The sequence below is a fragment of the Phyllostomus discolor genome, chromosome 3 (genome assembly GCF_004126475.2).
Source record: "Phyllostomus discolor isolate MPI-MPIP mPhyDis1 chromosome 3, mPhyDis1.pri.v3, whole genome shotgun sequence".
NCBI lineage: Eukaryota > Metazoa > Chordata > Mammalia > Chiroptera > Phyllostomidae > Phyllostomus > Phyllostomus discolor.
Window position 1 is genome coordinate 27497887 of NC_040905.2, and position 16358 is coordinate 27514244.

At 51.0% G+C, this 16358-nt stretch overlaps 1 protein-coding gene across 1 annotated transcript in view; it reads left to right on the top strand.

Annotated features, from left to right (window-relative positions):
- The window catches only part of LOC114510171 (death associated protein), a 55378-nt gene extending 40598 nt beyond the window's left edge, over window positions 1-14780 (top strand). Inside the window, exons 3-4 of the mRNA XM_028528875.2 lie at window positions 11404-11446; window positions 12802-14780. Coding sequence (XP_028384676.1) covers window positions 11404-11446; window positions 12802-12915 — 157 coding nt within the window. The 3' untranslated portion in view covers window positions 12916-14780. The remainder of the gene's footprint in view (window positions 1-11403; window positions 11447-12801) is intronic.
- Window positions 14781-16358: the final 1578 nt, after the last annotated feature.

Consider the following 16358-nt stretch of genomic DNA (forward strand, 5'->3'; position numbering starts at 1 on the left):
CTCTTCAGCTGGGATGTTTTCCTCCTGCAATCTAGCGGAACTCCACTCCCTGCAGGGCCAGCTGGGAACTGCCCCCAATTCCTCTCCCCGCCCCCCACCCTTAGCTGACGTTCTAAATCATTTACATCCGTTATGGGGCTGCACCACCATCACCAACCCTGGAGGTTTTCGTGCTCCTCCGAAATGTGGCCGTGCTGTTCTTACACTCTCCACCACCCTCCCGGCACGGGGCGGGGGGGGGGGGGGGGCGGGGGGGCCTTAGGTGTGGACGTATTCTCCCATCGGGGGGGGGAAGAAGGGAGGCTCTGGTGTGAGGGTTGTTCACGTGTGCCATCGCAAACTGAGCATTATAAAATACCAGCTCTGCCTTGATTTCTTAAACACTAAGTTTATATTTACCCCTAACATCCCTCGAAGAGTGACATGTCCATCCTGATGTCTCATCCTGGTCACCCTCTTTGGGACTATCTCTCCAGGTGCACCTTGGCTTGGCAGGGAAAGCCCAGGTTGCTGCCTGTTGTGCCTTTCCTGAAGCCCTGGCAAGGTCCATGTGGTCCACGAGGTTGCCTTGGGTTACGGATTGAAGCCATCCTCCAGACACAAGGATGTGCCTCTCTATTCTCATTTTTACCAGCATGACAATGACCATCCAGTTAATGTGAGTGTGGCCTGGATCAGTCTGCTTCAGGTTACATGCTAACCTCCTGAGAGTTCTCTCCCGGATCACACCTTGTGTGTGCGGTGTGCCTAACACATGGAGCTCACTTGATCTTCCTCCAGTTCCTGTGAGCTCCGAGGGGTAACAAGCTCCTCGTCTCAGGTGAGGACACTGAGGTTCAGAGTCCAACTCAAGGTGGCCCAGGGCCACCTGGCTCTCAGAAGGCGTGTTTTGTCTGTTCTCTTTCAGCCCCACGAAACTGCCTCGCTGCCATTGATTTACCTGCCCGGCTTTTTAATAACATTAGCTGTTATTAAAAGCAGATTACCTGACTGTCCCCACAGCAAGCAAAGGAAAGGGCCCCAAGGAAGCAGACCCCCAAGGGGAACGTTTGGCAGCAGGAGTGGCCATGAGACCACTGGGCGCGGGGTCCAGGGCAGCCCGTGTGGGGTGTGCGCTTTATCTCCTGCTCCTGCTCCGCTGTTCTTCACTTGAAAGCAGTATTTGCCAAGTCCAGAGAGAGTCTCGGGTTCTCCGCATAATGTCAGGAGCAGCCCTGGGAGAACTCACACCCCCGACAGAAGGTCGGCCCGTGGAGTTTCTTCCTGTCGATAAGGACACACTCGGCTTTCCCGCGGTTGCCGCAAACACCGGCCACGTTGAAGCTGGGACGGTTTCTCTGTTTTCCAGGTTAGCTTCTGGTAACCCTGGTTGGCCTCTGGGACCAGCTCTCTGACGCCTTCCGTCTTCACCCAGCCCCTACCCCAGAACCCCGTTCAGGGGGAGAATGCCGAGTGCCTGTTTGTGGGCAGGAAAGCGAGGATGGCCGTGGTGAGGAGTGGTGACAGGTCTCCCTGCAGCCACTGGACAGGCAGAACACCGGAGGCCCTTCCAACGTCATGAAATGCTTTCTAATGCTGAGGCATGCTCGGCATTTAAAGCTATTGATCTAGGGTGAATACATAAATGAAACCAGCTAATAAACAAGTACACCCTAGGGCCCTGAGTACTAATTTATCAGGGAGTGAGCCGGTCCCTGGAGACGATCAGAGCGTCTGAATATTCAGTAGTCAGTGGATGAAGACCTTCCGCAGTGCTCAGAGTGCACTTCTCACCACCTCGAGTGACAGACATTAGCTGCAGCCCAGTGCATCCTGCTTGTTCCTCCTGCAGTGTCCTGAGTGCTGGCTCTGAGCGTAGGGGCGGGGGCGGGGGGGCTCTTGGGTTGAACGGAAGTCATCATCCTAACTCATTCGCGGGTTTAAAAAGTAAGCAGAATCGGCCGTGGGTTTAGTTTTCTACATACTTGACTTGGCTCTTCTTTTTCTATTAATTCCTGAAAAGGCTTGAGGGCATGGTGTGGTCTGAGGAGAGTCCGCAGAGCCAGGCAGCAGCTGAATGTAGATCGGGAGACCCCTGAGGAGGGCAGCTCAGGGGGCAGCCCGGGCTGTCTGGCTGGCTGGCGGGGGAGGGGCCGGCTACCAGCTACCAGGTCCCTCCCTGCCCTGGGTCTGGACGGTGGATTAAGAATGTAATTACTGGTGAATCCAGCAACAGAGAAATCCGGGTGCTCTTGTCAGGCGTCCCAGGCGCTTGGCTCTCACCTAAGCAGTGTCTGGTCCTCCCAGGACTTCTGCCTTTTGCTCCCTGAGGGACCTCACTGAGGGTCCTCGAGAGCCAGTTAAATCAGGCATCTCTGCTCTCTTATTGCTGGATTCTCCCCAAGCCCATCCCAGCGATAGCTGGTCCCACTGGAGGCCAGCCACCTGGACTTCCAGAGAGCGGAGTAGAGCCAGACCAGATAAGTTTTTGGTGTCTGTAATTTGATTTAACATCAGTATGTACTTCTTTGTAATATGAATTCTATTAGCACTTGTCTTGTCAGATTTTTTTTTTTCCACTAACACGATCATTTTCTTTTTGAAAGCCGAGCTACACATCCTCTACAAAATATGTCCTTTGTGCGCGGAACCCTGGGCACCTTCCTCCCAAAACCGTCCCGCTGTAAGACAGGACTCTTAGCCCTCAGGACGGCCGGCTGGCTCTGGTTTCCCCATGTGGGTAACAGTGCTCTGATGTCCTAGCACCTGTCTGGTCAGCACTGGCACTTTCGTCCGGTTGGAATTCGAAAGGAAGACGCTGAAGCAAATGTGTCAGACACAAAGTTGTGTTACTTACGGAAATGAAATAACACTTAAAATTTCTAATACGTATGTGATAGTTACACGGGCCCCGCGGGAAAGCGGAGGGTTTCTCTGGGTAAGGAGCTGACTGGAGAAGCAGGGCGTCCTAGGCAGGAATCTCCAGATACCACCGGTGTCGCCTGATCGAGCGTATTTAGGGCCGGTCCGCCTGGAGCCAACGTCTTCCAATAGCACAGCTTTGGACCGAACCAGCAGGCAGCGTTTCTTGTTCTTTTTCCAGCCTCTTTGACAACCCACATGGTAAAACACACACATACATTAAATTGTTGGTTTGTTTTGTTTTGTTTTTTTAAGGCTTAGCCCTTCCCTGTAATGATAATCTACATTTTTCCTAAGAGGTATCTTTTCTGGAACATTTAGCTGTATAAACGACACAGTCCATTTTCCTGCCCTGCACAGTTTTCTGGGAGTGAGGTGGGCATGGGTTCAAATGCTTTGGCGCTGGGACGACCTTTTCCCACCGGAGTGCCCTCGCATCCTGCCCCACGGCACCGTATGGAGTTAGAACAGGAATGAGGACAGTCAAAGTGGACACTCTGTCATTCCTCAAAGATGCTCTAAGAAGCCCTAGAATTCTCTAGTCTTTAAGAAAAAAGAGAGATTTCTTAAATGACACTTTAGAAGACAAAACAGCAACTTCCGCACTGTCCTTATACAGGCAGTTAATTCACTACTTATCACAACTAAATGTGACTGTGTCCGTGGAGGCCATATTCTAAGCACAGTGCGTGCTGTGTAGTCTCACTAAGCTCCCAGCTGTTCTGCAAACTAGGGATTGTTCCCATTTTACAGATGGCCAGTAAGGCTCAGAGAAGCTCCTCATTCAAACTGAGATATGAGCCCAGAGCCATTTGTCTCCAAAGCCAGTCCTCAGTTGCTCAGTTAAACATGGCTTCTCTCTGTGCTGCAGAATGAGGTGGATTTTCCAAACCACGCGGGTGCCCAGCCCACCCACGCACTGTCAGGAGGGGTGGCCTGGGTTTCTCTCGTCACAGACTGCCACACTCTGCATTGTTGATGAATAGGGGCACTCCCCCAGCCCAGAACAACCTCTGTGTATTAAATCCGTAAGACACAAGCTAAGTAATTAGAATACTTAACTGTATTTACCATCTTTGCGTCCAGGGAAGGAGGGAGAACACAGTAAAGACAGAAGGAGAAGGAGCAGGGAAAAGCCACAAGTCACACGATGAAATCTTCCTGCATATAGAGTACTAAGAATAGAGCAGTCTTCTGGAAATGGGTCCAGAGGGAAGATGGAGATGCCCGGGCCTCGCCGGAACCAGTGATAGATTTCATTACACACTCCGAGTATCTATGGGACTCACCCGTCCTGCACATTCAGTACTGGGTGTCAGCCCCTCTGCCTAAACAAGTGGGTGCGTGAAGCGTCCTCATCTGGAGCAGCAGCAGTTGTGTGTCTCTGGGTGGAGTGTCGTCCAGAGGACAGCGCTTTTAGAAAAGAAGAGCATCCTCCCACACCAAGACCCGGAGCCACACTCAGCTCTGGAACAGGCTCAGAACAGCCTGGACTAAGGTCTGGTCCTGAAGTCAGGGTCCCCTCGGGCCATCGGGGCTGAGTAAGGGAGCAGAGACAGCTCCCCGGCCCAGGACGGCTGAGGTCCGTTCCTCTTGTTCCAAGACCAGTTTGAACACGAGCTCCAATGCTCTCCCTCGGAAGAGTACCGTTGCTATGCCCTTTAAAAAATACAAACTCCATACATCAAATCTAGCAGGAATCGGGTTCCAGGTTATTTTCTCTCAGATTTACAGTGCAAAGCACTTGAGCTGTGTTTTATTTGCCTTAAGTTAGACTCACTGGACAATCGCATATCACTCAGGGAAAGGGGGACACACTCGTCCTGTCTGCGGGGATGTCTGCTCTCAGTGTCCCTTGCACGCCCAGCTGGCCGAGGCTTTGCCAGCCCGAGAGCTACAAGGACCAGCAGTGCCATCTTGTGGGAGAGCTCTCAGCTTCTGAAACCGGCTGAAGAAGAGACACAACCTTGACTGTCTAACTTTGAAGAATGACGTTGCAAAGAAATGTCTGGACGCAGTCAAGTGCGATGTTCCCCTCTGGTCACCAGCCATGCTAATTATTACTTTGGCGTCTAGAAAATTAATAACCCAAATAAATGAACAGCAAACCAGAAAGCCATTTCAACTAAAATGGCTAGAAAGGATTTGTTTTTTATCTATTTACTAGAAAAGGTATTTAAAATCACCCCAGGTGGGAATATATTTTTTTGTGAATTCTGTGAAAAGACAAAGCCACAGGTTTAGGGAGAAGTCAAAAAATCAACAGCAGAATCTGTTTTTACGTTGCCATCCTAATGGCAGCGTATCTCAAGAGACCCCCCTCTGTCCTTTCATAGGAAGGGTCAGCGAGAGGATGGCTTTTCCCAGGGGCACGTCATGCAAGCTGGGCTGCCCCGTCTCTACAAGAGAAGAGTCTGCCCTTAGCCCTCACTGACTTCGTGCTGATGAAAGTGAATTAAATCCTTTTCCAGCCTTCCTTTTGTGCACTGTGCCCTAGCACTGGGTCCCTCTTCCTGTCACACTTGTGAGTACACGAGCGTGCATATGCACACATGGATCTCAGCTTAATATCACCTTTCCGGGATCTATGTTGACCCCCTCTACGTATCAGTCTCCCCAAGTATACTTGAGCAAAGCACCTGCTCGTTTCTTTCCTGGCACCAATCCCCATTCAAAACTTCAGACATCAACACCTGACTCCTGTGCTGGCGTGAGCTGCCGAGGACGATGGCTGTGCTGCTCCTTCCTCTCTCTCTGGCTACAGGAGGGGCTCCATCAGCACTGGCAAGCCCTGTGGGTAACGTTGTAGCTCCTCAGGGCACAGGGAAGCCCTTCACCAGCAGCCCATCAGCGGGCCGGATTTGGGGAACCAGCATGCCCCTCCACCCCCTTGTGGCCGCACACAGACACCCTGCAGGCTGTGAGGCCCGGGAGCAGCACGGTGCCCCTAGTGAGCAGGCTGCAGGTTCAGTGGGGTGCTTCTGTCACTGGGCGTCGAAAAGCCAGGCCCCTCCTCACACACATGGGAGCTGCCCGTTGAAAAACGAAAGAGAGACTCTGACACAGCTCTCTGGGCCTGTGTGAGACAGCTGCTCCCTGACTCATAGGCAACTTGGACTTTTAGGGAGATTTTTAGGGGGAAACCCCTTCCTGAGCACTCACATGCCTTCTTACCAGAAGCGGAGGGGGTGTTACATGACAACCAGCTCCCAGGTCCTGTTTTCGGGATGACTCAGCGCTACTGATGACCGCTGCGTGGGAGGGGCCTGCACTAGCCAAGGTCAGTTCAGACTGCTCAGAGCTGGGCAGGGACCACCTCACTTCTCCCCTCTGACGGTCCGGGTCGTGAAGTCTAGGGCTCACACAAGTGTCAAGTACTGTGACCTCAGTCATTTTCCCATTGATTACATGTTGGGCTAGTAGTATTTTAGATATATTGAGCTGAATAAAATCTATTGACATATATTTCAATAACTGCTGTTTTAGACTTCAGGGGAGTTTTATAAATGTGAATTCCTTTGCTCAACCTTGAGGACTTCCACGGAAAGATGAGACCGTCACACTGGTCCTGGGGGCGTCTGCATTCCCCAGGGTCACGCTTTCATGAAACGTTTACTGTCATTTCAATCCTGCCTGGCTGGAATGCTGGTAAGGCATAAATGCTGTTAATCAAGGAAACATAAATAACAGGAAATTTTTGTCCAGGACAGGTGACCCTGGTGAGACTCCCACATGGTCTTGTAACAGGTGAATGCTGGAAACCTATGTGTGTCAGTCACTCGGGGCTGCTTACGCCAGGTGTGGCAGAGCTGCAGCTTCCGCTGACTCACAGGAAGTGTCACCCAGCCTCCAGTCTCTACTAATTATGCCTCACTTGCAGTTCCTTTCATTTTAAATAAGTGGTTTCTAAAAACTGGAGAGGCCTGAGGATATGGGGTGGGCAGGAGTGATATTTTTCACTGTCTCTGTTTCCTGAGAGAAAGTAATGTTGCATCTTCAAAACAACAGCTGTCAGAGTGATTTCCATCAGATTAAATAAATCCTCAAAGCCGAGATCACAGTTTCTAGAATCTTGGAAATGTAGGTTATGCTTTGCATGGAACCCTAATGGAATTCAAAATACACGTGTCTTTGCAAACACGGCTTCGCGAGCAGACTCATTACTGGGTTTTCTCGTTTGTGAGTTTTGGTTTAAGCTCAAGGAGGTTAGAAAGAGTTTTTACACTATAAGTGGAATAGAGAAACGCTGACCAATTTGACACGCTATTCACCGCAGAGGGAAAAGGGCAGTGACACCGGGCCTGTTGGCCATGCCCGAAGGAGACCTGCCCTGCAGCTCACAGCCGCCAGGGCGAGGGCCATGTGGAAATGCTGTCCCTCAGATGTCACACAGGAGGCCAGCCTCCTGTCGTCTTCTCACAGCTGCTGCCCTACGGCCTTACCAGCAGTTCCATCCTCACCAGCGACTGCGGCCCTTTCAGTTTTAGAAAAGAGAAGCCGACTGTGGGCAGGGTGGTGCAGGGAGAGTCTGTATCATAAAGACCTTGAAGGAATGATCAATGCAGATTGGTACTCATTGTTTCTTGATGCAAAGAAGCATATTCTTAAAATTATCTGCCAAATCTAAACCACAGTGAGATGCCACTGCACACACACTAGACAGTAACAAGCGTCAGTGAGGGTGTGAGGCGCTGGAACCCTGTGCATTGCCGGCGGGGATCCGAACTGGTGGGACGTCTGTGGGAATCAGTATGGTGGCACCTCGGGTTAAAGACAGAATCAACACACAGCCCAGCAAGTCCACTCCTGAGTGTCCACACGGACGCATCAAAGGCAGGGCCTCAAACAGAATGGGGTACACCCGTGTTCGTAGCATCATTAATCACCATAGTCCCAAAGGCAGAAACAACTCAAGTGTCCATCAGCAGATGAGTGGGTAAACCAAATGTGCTCCAGCCACACGATGCTGTGTCACTCAGCCTTTAAAAAGCAAGGAAATTCTGGCGCGTGCTACCACATGGATGACCCTTGAAGACATTATGCTCAGTGAAGGAAGCCAGACACAAGAGGAAAACCTACATGAGGTACTGGACCATTGAACTGTCAGGACGGATAGTAGGACAGCATCACTAGGGCTCAAGGGAAGGGAGAATGGGGAGTCATCGTCTGTCAGACAGGGTTCCTGTTGAGGTGATGAAAACTCCTGGAAATGGATGGTGGTGATGGCTGTATAACTGTGCGTGTACTTAGTGGCACTGAATTGTACAATTAAAAATAGCTTAAAAGGTACATTTTTAAAAAGCGTTCATTTGTTGCTGAGCTTGCTGGGGCTTTGAAGCAAACTCGGACTCTGGAGGAGGGTTGCTTACCAGAACTGACACAGGCGGGAGCCCCCCCTCCAGCCTTGGCAGGACTTGGCAGGTACAGCACAATTCTTTGATGTTTTAAAAACAGAACAAACAAAAAGTGCACTCTTGCAGCAAGAGCCTTTCTCCACCATACGGGATCCAAGGAGTTTTTTTTCCTTTGCTCTGAGCCCAGCGGGCTTTCCTCGGGTGCACTGCTCCTTGATGAGCAGAATCCAAAACACCCTCACAAGCCAGCAGCTAAGTACTGGTGAGTCACAGTGTGGGCGCCTCTGTAGGAATGGGGGTAGTGAGGAGAATCATCTGCATGGGCCATGTGAGCCCTTAGGTCTGCACACCAGCCTCTGACCCCGCTCCGGGAATGAGCTGCGATGGTAGGGGGGTGCCTCCTTCGGCCCCAGAGTCCAGAGTGTCCATAGCTGTCTAGCAGTCGTGCTGTGACAGTCTCCTTGAGGGGCTTGTTTGAGGAGAGACGCTAAAATGGGCACCAGGGAAATAAAAAGTGCACCCGCCACCGGGCATCAGACAGCAGAAGTGAGGCTGCAGCGTCCACCTGCACTTCCTGATGTCCAGGCTGGAACAGGGTCCCTGTGGCCTCTTATCATGACCATCCACACGTGCGTTTCCCAAGACACACTCAAGTCAAGGCCTAGAACCCACCCTCGTCATGTTGAACGTAGCAGACACCCAGGGCCAGAGTGTGAAGGGTCCCCTCTGAGGCCATGGAGGCCATCAGTAGAAGTGTAGGACCCCATGACAGGGCTCTGAGGTCTGGAGACCCTTCCGCCACACACACAGAGGGAACAGGTAGAGGAAACAGGCCACTGGGGTGGCCGCTGCAGGCTGTCGTTCTGCCTGTGACGGAGCCACCTCCCCTCCCCAGAGCCAGATGCACCACCTCCTCAGAACATTATCTGCTGATTCAGTTACATTTTTTATAGTTCTTTTCAGTGCATAAATGTGTGTGTTATACACATAGTAATACAGAAGTTATTTTAACTTTTTTATGCTTGTGTGCTTTTCAGCAATACATTTAATGTATATCTATGTAGAGAGACAGAAAGGATTATATATATATACAAACTATATATGTATATATAAAGTGTGTGTGTGTGTGTGTGTGTGTATTAAATGGCCCAAGCTTCCTCAGCTGCCCTTAGGGGCTCACTGGACAGAGGAGCTAATCTCCTCAATTGTGTCTCTCTCTCTTCTGACTAGAGTCACTCCCCATGGGTGACTTTCTCATCGGATTCTTGCAGGCAGGGAGGGAGCGTCTCTGAGTCTGCCTTCAGAGCCTTGGACTCAGGTCACAAACCAGTAAAACGAGTGGAGACAATGGTAGCAGCCATGCACTGCACTCATGGTACCTGCAGAGGGCCAGGCCCTCCTGGAAGGTGATGCTGCAAAATTAGTTATCAGGGCAAACCATCCCCGTTTCAGGCTCCTCCTAGATTTTTAAAGGAACATTCAACATTTAAGAAATGTTTGTGCTGCCATTTCCATATCTCTTTCCAAAACAGTAAGAATCCAGAGCACAGTTTCCAAGCTTTGCACACAGACCCCTCGACCGTGAATACTGGGCGGACCTCCCTGGGGTGGAGTGAGCAGTCACTGCAGTCGTGTTTGGATTCACACAGACCCAAACATATTACGGAGGGGCTTACACTTGAGCTGAGCTTACTCATCTCTGCCTGGCTATTGAACCTGTGGCAATTCATATTTGTGCTAAAAGGGGAAAAAATCCAGGCCAGTTAACCACACAACAAAAGCTAAGTAAAGCCACGGTCATGTGGGGACATTTCGGTACTGCTTAGTAAGACCTGAAGTTTCTTACTCTCTTGGAGTAACAGAAATTACTTGGGGGAATTTGGGATGTTTGTGCTAAACTCTCTGGGATTTAAACAGTGAACTTTCAGACCATGGGGACTTTTGCCCAAAGCAACACAGAGCTAAGACGAGGGGTTTCCCTCAAAGGACCCAGCAGCAGAGCTGGTGGGAGGCAAGCCGGGCAGCTCACGGATGGATTCCGCTGTCTGTCCAGCGAGACCGGCCTGGAGCAAATCCGTCCACCCCTGGAGCTACCCCCATCACACTGTCCCCACTGGACTCGCTGCATAGTCACCCATGGCTCCCAGGTCTCTCTGTCCCTGCCCAAGCCATCTTGGAGGTGCATGCTCCTGTGTACTCCCTGGAACTGTGTTCTGATGTGCTAAAGCTGTGACACATGCAGCCATCTGAGAATACACAGAAGAGCACATGACAACATGCACAGCTGCTCACTGCATCCTAAGTAGAGAAAGCAGATCACTAAACATATGACTCTTTTTGCAAGAAAAGCAAAAGAAAGTAAGGACACAAGAGTGTCTGCCTATCCATCGAAAGACTGGAAGGATAGCCACTGTGTTAATCAATTGTCTCCAGGTGGTAGAATTACAAGTGATTCTAACACGTCTTCGTTTGTCCGCTTCCCAATGAGAAATGCGTATCACTTCAGCCCTGTAATCCATCCCCTCAGTTTTGGTGACAGTGGGTGAGCTCAGTATGATAAAAGACATTAAAAATGACAATAGCTTTTCAGACAGACCTTACATTTCTACCCCTTGGGGTCCCATAGGGGCCAGGAGCCTCACACTGGCTCTGAATCTCACGCACTAGAAGCTGCTGGAAGCCACGGGCTCCATGAAGACTGTGGAAGGGGACCCTGGGCCTACAGGACAGGGAGCTTCTTAGAGTCTCCAAGTTCATCCTGTGAGACTTTGTTCTCCTGCTTCAACAAGCAACGATGTCTATAATCTCCCGAAACCAAAACCACTGGGCTTGCCCATAGTTACACACTAAGGATGAACCAAAGAACAAGAATAAAAAGCAAGTGTTTTCCGGCAGCTCACCTGCTGTTTGCTGCAATCTGTTGCCTGAACTCACCTCGGGAGAAGGACTCGAAGGGGTCCTGAGCCCAGGTGGTGGTTGTGATGAAAACACAGAGGAAGGGGTTTGCTTCCCACTTCTGCCTCCCTCCTCAGCCACTGCTTATTGCCCTCCCCTAAAACTAGCCTCATCCACCTTCCCATCACCTGCCACACTGGTCCCCTTTTGCGAGTTGTTCTGCTAAATCGCCTCTTCCCTTCTTGTCTTGCAGTCCGCCTAAACCCACAGTGTTCATCTCCGGTGTGATCGCCCGGGTAAGTGCCTTCCTCAAACCCAGCCTCAGCATGTGCTCTTTCAGTTCTGTCTGTCTTTGCTAAACGCCGTTCTTCTGTCCGGTCCAGCGGTGCACTGTCGTCTCCTGTCCCCAGAGCTCACAGTGAGGAATTGCGAACAGTGACAGCCTAGAGCTCACAGCAGGAGTGGGCGTGGCTGCCTCTCCCCTCCCCCACCTGTCTCCCTTCCCTGCAGTCCCAGCTACCCCCGGCCGAGTGCTGCTTGCTGGGAGACCTGTGAGCTGAGGATGCTCTTACAGTTTCAAATGGTTGAAAAAATCGAAATAAGAGTTCTGTGTAGCGGCACATGAAAATGATACACAATTCAGGTTTCCGTGTCCATGGGTAAGGTTTTCGTGGCACACAGCTGCACTCATGCTACATGCCCTGTCCATGGCTGAGCCGAACACTTGAGGCAGGAAATATGACTCAAAAACCATGAAATATTTACTACCTGACATGTTACAGAAGATGTTCGCCAACCCCAGGAGTAAACTCATGGCTTTTAGTCACACCCTTGATGTTTCAAGAGCTCCCTCGTTGGGTGGACCCAGCGATTTGTAACTATGGGCCTCCCACCAGCTAGCTAACTCCCATTTTGAGGAGGACGCGGTAACACCATCCTCCTCAGGAGTTCTGTGGCTCCCAGTGCATCTGGGCACTTAGCGTGTGATGTGTAAAGAAAATCCGTTGCCAGGGACAGCTCACCACAGCCATCCAGAGACACTGGGACAGAGGAGCGACACATCCACTGCATGCGAGAAAATTAAATGCAGACACTGTTTCAAGGTCAAACATGGTCCGTTGTCTCGGCCAGAGCAGCCGTGGCCCCACCTGCCCCAGCCACGCAGGCACTGCTGGCAGGAGAGGGTGATTCCTCCCCGAGAGCAGCTGGGCACCTTCTCCGGGATTTGGCAGATTTGCCAAGAGGCAGGAGCCACCACACACTTTTCAGCCCTGCCCTGTGTGTTTCCTTCTTGCCTTGCAGTTGTGGTGACAAACCTGCGTTTAAGACCCTGGATTCGATTCTGTCTGGCCCCCGGTTCAAAAGATTACAAGAACAGTTCTAGCAGAAGCAAGACATCCAGAGTTCCCAGTGATAGGCAGCGAGCATTCTCACATTCCGGGTGCTGGGTGGGCCTCAGGGCCCCTTCAGCTCTCCCGAGAGTCTCAGGACCCCCGCAGCCCAGGAGGCAGGCTTCTGCCGGTCACAGGTCCCCATTCTGTCACCTGCGCTGCAGGGACACGGTAGGCACGGGGTTGGGGCTTCACTCCTGCATGAACCAGCGGCTTGTTGGTGTTGGTGAACCCATGCGTTCGTTCTCTGTCCCCTACAGGGCGACAAAGACTTCCCCCCGGCGGCCGCCCAGGTGGCTCACCAGAAGCCCCACGCCTCCATAGACAAACACATGTCCCCGAGAACCCAGAACATCCAGCAGCCCCGCAAGTGACCAGCAAGGACCCAGCGCCCTCCGCAGCCGTGTCTGGTTTCCCGACATTTGGTATTTCCCCGGCAAAGAGAACTGCGTCTTCAAAACACGGCTCCACTGGGAAATCTAAGGCCAAGCAAAGCGCCCTTCCTTTGCCTTACATTTCTGTATCAAAAACTAGAAACAGACCCCAAACCTTGTTTCCAGGGAGTCCTGGTTGGTGTCCAAGGACCACAGTGCCATTAGCAGAACTTGCCGAGTCCTGAGCAAAGTGAAGTTGCTCAGAGTTTAGCTTTAGTTCTATTTCAGCAATTGACTAAAATGTTTGCAGGTGGTCTCAAAAACAAGAGGGCACAAATTTGGGAGGATTGCATTACGATTAAGGGGAAAAGTTCAATCATTTCATGGTTTTCAGTACTAGGACAATTCAGCCTTAACATTAAGAGAGCATAAGAAATGCAGGTGTTAATTATGGGGGTGGGGTTCAAAAGGCAAAGCTGGGAAAACTGCAAACAGCAACCCTGAATGTCACTCCCTGTGCAACAAGGGATCCCTGTGCAGGGCAGCGCCAGGCAGTCCCAGGAGAACCAAAGAAAAGCTTGAATCATTGAAATGGCTCATGTATCCCACAAGTCATCTTGCTGAAAAATTAGAATGTAGGTAGTTTGCCCAAAGGTAGTACTTCCAGGGTGACATCTCAGCGTGGGTCCCTTGCTGCCTCTGCACCAGGACAGGCTTCGTCAGAGGAACGGGGCAAGCCTGTGCTTGTAAGTGTGCGCCTCTAGAGCTGTTTTGAGTTCTGGAAGTGAGCACTGACCAGGTGGGGGAACAGACGTATGGCTAATTCTGGAACGCTACAGCAAGAGCATAGGATGCATAGAAAGAGAATTGAATGCATAGAGAACCAGACAAAAACCTGCCCTTTGTCTCTGAAGGGAGAAATAGCAATAGTGCATTCCATCTGAGCTAGAAAAACCTGTTTGTCAATCAGTCCAACTGCCCAGAATTCCTTTTGCCTGAGTGCACGTTCACCTGGGCCCAAGGTCGGTCACTGGGGCTCGTCAGAGGACCCTGCTGTCTGCACGCGTTTTCTGCCTGGAGCCGCCCTAGACTGCTCTCTGGCTCACAGCTGTGGAGTGCCCTGCTCTTCTGAGAAGCCAAAGGGCTTCTTTACTCAGATGTTCAAATCCTCCAGAGCATCTGCTTCTGGAGAGGGTGTCCCCAACTGCCCCGCTCACCCACGGTGGCATTTGCTGCAGGCCAGCAGCGTGCGGCGAGCAGCTTGCACACCAGCCTCTCTGACGCCATTATCAAATCCACAGCTGCCGGCTGGTAAAAGTGATGCAGACCTAGTCACACACCCATCCCCACCTGGAGAATGCATGTGGCATTCTAAAGGCAATGTTTGGTTTCCCGCCCCATTGACCTACAGAAGCTGGAGTCTAGCCTTAAAGGTATCGCATCATCACATCTGGTATTTCTTCATCTCTGAGATGCTGGCATACACTGGGGCCGGCTTTGGAATTGCAGATTCGGTGGACAGCACTGTTGTGAGGCGCACCGAGCAAAGAGCTCCCCACTCCCCCGCCACCTCCTAGAGCTGCATCTCAGAGGAGCTGCGGAGAGAAGGCAGCTCTAGGTCAGGCCTATGAGACCATTGCACCCTTCGCTACAGAAATTCAGACGCATCAACATTACTTCCTGGGTCTGCAGCCAGGAGTGCTGTGCTATGTTTCCCAGGGCGCGTATTTCATGTACTTTTAGCTGCATGTGGCGTGCATCTGGGGCTCCGGATCTTTGAAAGCAAAATGTCTTCCTGAATGAGTTTATCATTGTTAACTTCAAGAATAATACTGATTATAATAAATCCCCTGCACTTCTTATCATGGTTTGATTTTCCTTATATTTCAAGGATTTTTCTTTTACATTTTACTGGAGTTGTTAGATGGTTTCTATAGAAATAAGAACAGTCGTGTGATGAGTATTTTCACAAATTGTTTCCCAGACACAAAGTCGAGGGTGGACATGTGGCACCTCAAGTCCAATCGCCCACTTTCAAATGCCCTAAAATGGAAAAGCTTAAGGCAGTTGATTAAAACGTCTTACAGCTGGCCCTGTGCTGGTTGTCGTTTGGGAACAGACTTAGGAAGGAATTACGAGCAGGAATCCCAGGGGCGGCTATGAGCAGCTTTTGACAAACAAGACATCTGCCTTTCTCCAAAGGTCTCCTGTAACCGGTATGAACAGGATACAAAAATAATCACAGCTATTCCGCCTCAAGATCCAGAATCAGGTCACACAGATTTGCACTGGGGCAGGGCGGGGTGGGGGGGACTCCTGGTGTTTTCTCACCCAGTACCCCATTTTCTCACCCGGCAAGGACCTGGGGTGTGTTCCGACCTGGAGTGCTGGCTCACACGCACACAAGCACATGCCCAAAGCAGAACAAAACTGCTGCCCATCCTCGGTCCACGTTCTTCCACAGGCCAGGTGTGGACGCGTGTGAGCCTGTGTGTGCATCGGGGAGCAAAACCTAAGGGTGTGACAGGCCCCCACCTTGAACAAGGACCAGCCAGCTGCAGAAACACCACATCTAGGCACCTTGAGAGAGGGCAGGGCTACGGGGAGGGGTGGGGGCGCGGGAGACAGTGCCAGCCCCAGCAGGTTTTTAATTGATAAATTATTTCTGAAACATCTGCCGCCTGCCTCAGCATCCTGGGGTGTTCTTCTGCTGTTCTGCAGCGTTTTCTAACTTCACAGCTGCCGTGCTGCTCAAATGCTTCTTACAAACCCAGAGTGAACCTTTTTCCCCAAGACCTGGCATCCTGCTGGCCTTTGCAGTATAAGAACAAAAACAACAACAAAGGCATTGCATAACCCTCCCAGGAGGCAGCTACAGCCATGTGCTCCTGAAAGACAGAGGAGGCTGTGGGTGGTGATGGTTAACCAGGAGACTTTGAGCTCTTGGAATTTCCTCTGCAGTTGTATGAGCCAGGGCTCTCTGGAGAAACAACTGATAGGATGTGTATGGTAGGTAGGTAGGTAGGTAGGTAGATAATTAGTTCTAAGGCATTGGCTCACGTGATTTTGGAAGCCAGCAGGCAAGTCCAAAGTCTATAAGATGGGCCGGCAGGCCAGAGACCCAGAGAAGAGTCAGTGTTACAGTTCAAGTCCAAAGGCATCTGCTGGCAGAACTTTCTTCTCACTCAGGAACTGGGGCAGGAAGAGGTCAGTTTTTGTTCTATTAAAGGCTGCCAACTGATTTGATGGGGTCTACCCACATTATGGAAGGCATTGTATTTCACTCAAAGCCCATTAATTTAAATATAAATGTCAACCGAAAACACCCTCACAGAAACACTTAGAATAATATTGGACCACCTGTCTAGGCACCGTGGCCTAGCCAAGCTGACATGTGAAATGACCCCTCATCACACGAGTTCATTGCAGCTTGTTTTCTTCAG